Source organism: Arachis ipaensis, chromosome B04, assembly GCF_000816755.2.
Source record: "Arachis ipaensis cultivar K30076 chromosome B04, Araip1.1, whole genome shotgun sequence".
Lineage (NCBI taxonomy): Eukaryota > Viridiplantae > Streptophyta > Magnoliopsida > Fabales > Fabaceae > Arachis > Arachis ipaensis.
Genome location: NC_029788.2, coordinates 87428970 through 87432128, shown reverse-complemented (window position 1 = coordinate 87432128; position 3159 = coordinate 87428970). Strand labels below are relative to the sequence as shown.

Genomic DNA, 3159 nt, shown 5'->3' with positions numbered 1-3159 from the left:
GTTATTGCCCATGTATGTAAGTTATAATGAAGGTTGTTTATGAGTTATAAGTAGATCCTGATATGTTGTTAATGTTATGACACACATTATTGTTTTTTGTTTTTTACTTCTAGCCGTTAAAAGATAGAGTCACTTGTGATATAATGAGTGCTACCTAATTAGATATAACTTCCCCCAAGATATAATGTGTTACTTAATTATATTGATTTGTTGTTTCTGATTTTCCAAAGTTGATGAAATCTATGGTAGCAGAATTTCAATGCAGTAGTTATGTCTTATTTGTGGTATAGAACATACCCTGGCTTGGGAGATATGTGGTTGATGTTTTGACTATATAGTTATATTGATTATGTGTTGCATTTTTTGTAGTTTTCATGTAATTAGGCTAGAAATTTGCACAACTTTATCTGATGGAGTTCAAGCGTATGTTCAACCTTGAAAGTGAAGGCTTGAATGGGGGTAGTTCTGATGATTGTTGCGGACACTATTGTGCGAGTGACGACGAATATGACGACGAAGAAGGCTTTGAGTCCCGGGGGGGTTCTGACGGTGAGGAAAAAAGTGGAGGGGATGTTGTTGATGGTAAGGGGTCGAGCGGTGCAAAAAACCCGGGAGATGGTAGCCCGAGAGGGCAACCTTCTACGGATGACTTCTTGGGTAGAGAATTTGCCACAGAGGAGGATGCTTATGCTGCCTACAAGAAGTTCGCCAAATTCAGGGGTTTTGGAGTTCGAAAGGGAGATGTAGCCCGTGTTAATAGAGTTTTGGTAAGGAGAGACCTTTTCTGCCATCGACAAGGCACAAGACATCCTATGAACTATGACTGTCCGGAGCGAGTAAGGGAGGAGAGGCTAGAGAGTCGAACGGTTTGTAAGGCAAAGTTGAAGATTTACTATAATGTGTAGCATAGCGTGCGGAGGGTAAGAACCATCTTCGATGAACACAACCACGATCTTGCCCCAGCGACGTTTACATATCTCCTTCCTAGTCACCGGAAGATGAGTGACGGCGACAAGGCACAGGTGGAGAGTTTGAAGCAGTTTAGGATCCCGATTTCGAAGATAATGGCGTACATGGCCGGGCAGTCTGGTGGGTATGGCATGCTTAGATTTACAAAATGGGATTTTTATGATTATGCGCATGGGCAACGGGTTGCGCGAATATCTGATGGTCATGGCAGCAACCATCAGTTACTTGGAAGGTAAGGCAAATGCCAACATGATAACAGCTGCACGGTATACACGGACTGCAGACAACCGTTTGGGTAGCTTATTCTGGGCCGATGGTGAGATGATGTCGGATTATCAATTATTTGGGAATGTGTTGGCATTCGATTCCACCTACCGCTCTAACAAGTACAGGAAGCCACTGGTGATTTTCTCTGGGTCAAATCATCATAAACAAACATCAATTTTTGGGTTCATGTTGCTTGAGGATGAAGAGGTTCGCACTACAGGTGGGTGTTGTTGAACCTACTGGATGTATTGGGACAAAAGAAGCCGTGTGTGGTGGTCACGGATGGGGACAAGGCGATGCGCACGGCAATTGTGGAGGTGCTACCGAAGGTGACACATAGGCTGTGTAGTTGGCACTTGGAGAAGAATTGCTTCCAAAGGGTTAAAGATACGGAATTCCGAAAGGTTTTTAAGAAATCTCTATATGCAAACTTCGAAATCAGCGAGTTTGAGGAGTACTGGAAGACGTCGGTTGTGTTTCTTGGACTACATGATAACAGCTGGGTGCAGAGCGCGTATAAAATGAGAGAAAGCTGGGCAATGGCCTACCTGAGAGGCACCTTCTGTGCGGGATACAAGATAACTTTGAGATGTGAAGGGATCAACACTTTCATTAAGGGTTTTCTTCAAGCGACTGATAGCATTTTGGAACTGGTACATAGTCTAGACCAGGCTGTTAAGGACTACTGGAATAATGAAGTTACGGTCCAATTCTATTCCACGTATTATAGTCCGGTGCTAACCACTGGCCTAGAAGCGATGGAGCTATTTGCATCAAAGGTGTATACACGGGCATTATTTAAATAAGTAAAGAAACAAATGAAGGGCGTGGCGACATTATTGTTTCGGGGCAGGGATAACATTAGCACAACATGTGTGTACAGGTTTTTGAGGATGGGAAAACCGGACAAAACACGCAAGGTGTTGTATGATCTAAACGAGGAAAAAATTGAGTGTGAGTGTTCAATGAGGAACAATGAAGGGATTGGTAGCACAAATCCCACACTTTTGTACTATTGTACCAGCAAGTGCACTAGGTCATCCAAGTAATACCTGAGCGAGTCAGGGTCAATCCCATGAGGATTGTGGTTTGAAGCAAGCTATGGTTATCTTGCAAGTCTTAGTCAGGCAGATCAGAAAGTTGTTAATTTGAAGTTGTAAGAGTAATGTATGCTAAACTAAGTTGTCATGTAAATTAAGAAAAGGGTAATCAGTAATAAGAATAGAGTTGACATGAAAGGGATAAAACCAATTGGATTAAATCAGTGAGAGGAATAGAGTTGAGGATTGGAGTTGCTTTGTCTTTGTGAATTAAATTTGGTAGTACTGTTTCCTTTGCTTGTGAGTGATTTCTTCAATGACATGTTGTATGTAATTAACACTGGTTTGAGCAGCTGCCAATACTCCTCCAGATCTGAACCCCAGGTTTAGTGTGGATCCATTATGATTGAGGGTGAAGCTCGTACAGGCCATTCTCCTTAATGATCCTACTCAAAACGCCATAGACAAGGTTGAATCTTCTGGATCAGAGAATGCTACTTTTATGGATTCTAGCCTCTACCACAGAGACCCTAATCTCCACGAAAATTGGCTGAACTGATGTCTCGAGAAGTCCCTAACGAAGTCGTGGATTAGCAGTCTGAGAGATGTATAAACATAGCTATTGGCTCGTGCTTTCCAGTCACGTATTCATACGAACCCAAGTAGATGCGGGTGTTTGTCAGGCACGTTCATCTTAATGTGATGAACAGAGCTAATTTGTCAGATCATCCTATTCACCATGATGAAGATCGGATATACATCTTAGAGATAAATCAAACACAGATCGAAGAAGAAACATCAATACTTTTATTAATTCATAGGACTCCGCGGGGCTCCTCCCCTCGACCTAGGAGGTTTAGAAACTCATACTAATGTGCAAATA

General features: G+C 42.3%; 1 protein-coding gene across 1 annotated transcript; it reads left to right on the top strand.

The window, feature by feature from the left end:
- Positions 1533 to 2042, top strand: LOC107636654 (protein FAR1-RELATED SEQUENCE 5-like). Its single transcript, XM_016340151.1, has one exon. It carries the CDS (start codon positions 1533 to 1535, stop codon positions 2040 to 2042), a length of 510 nt encoding a protein of 169 aa, XP_016195637.1.

Excerpts from the sequence above, each read along its gene's own strand:
- LOC107636654 (XM_016340151.1), top strand. The coding sequence starts at position 1,533 with ATGCGCACGGCAATTGTGGAGGTGCTACCGAAGGTGACACATAGGCTG.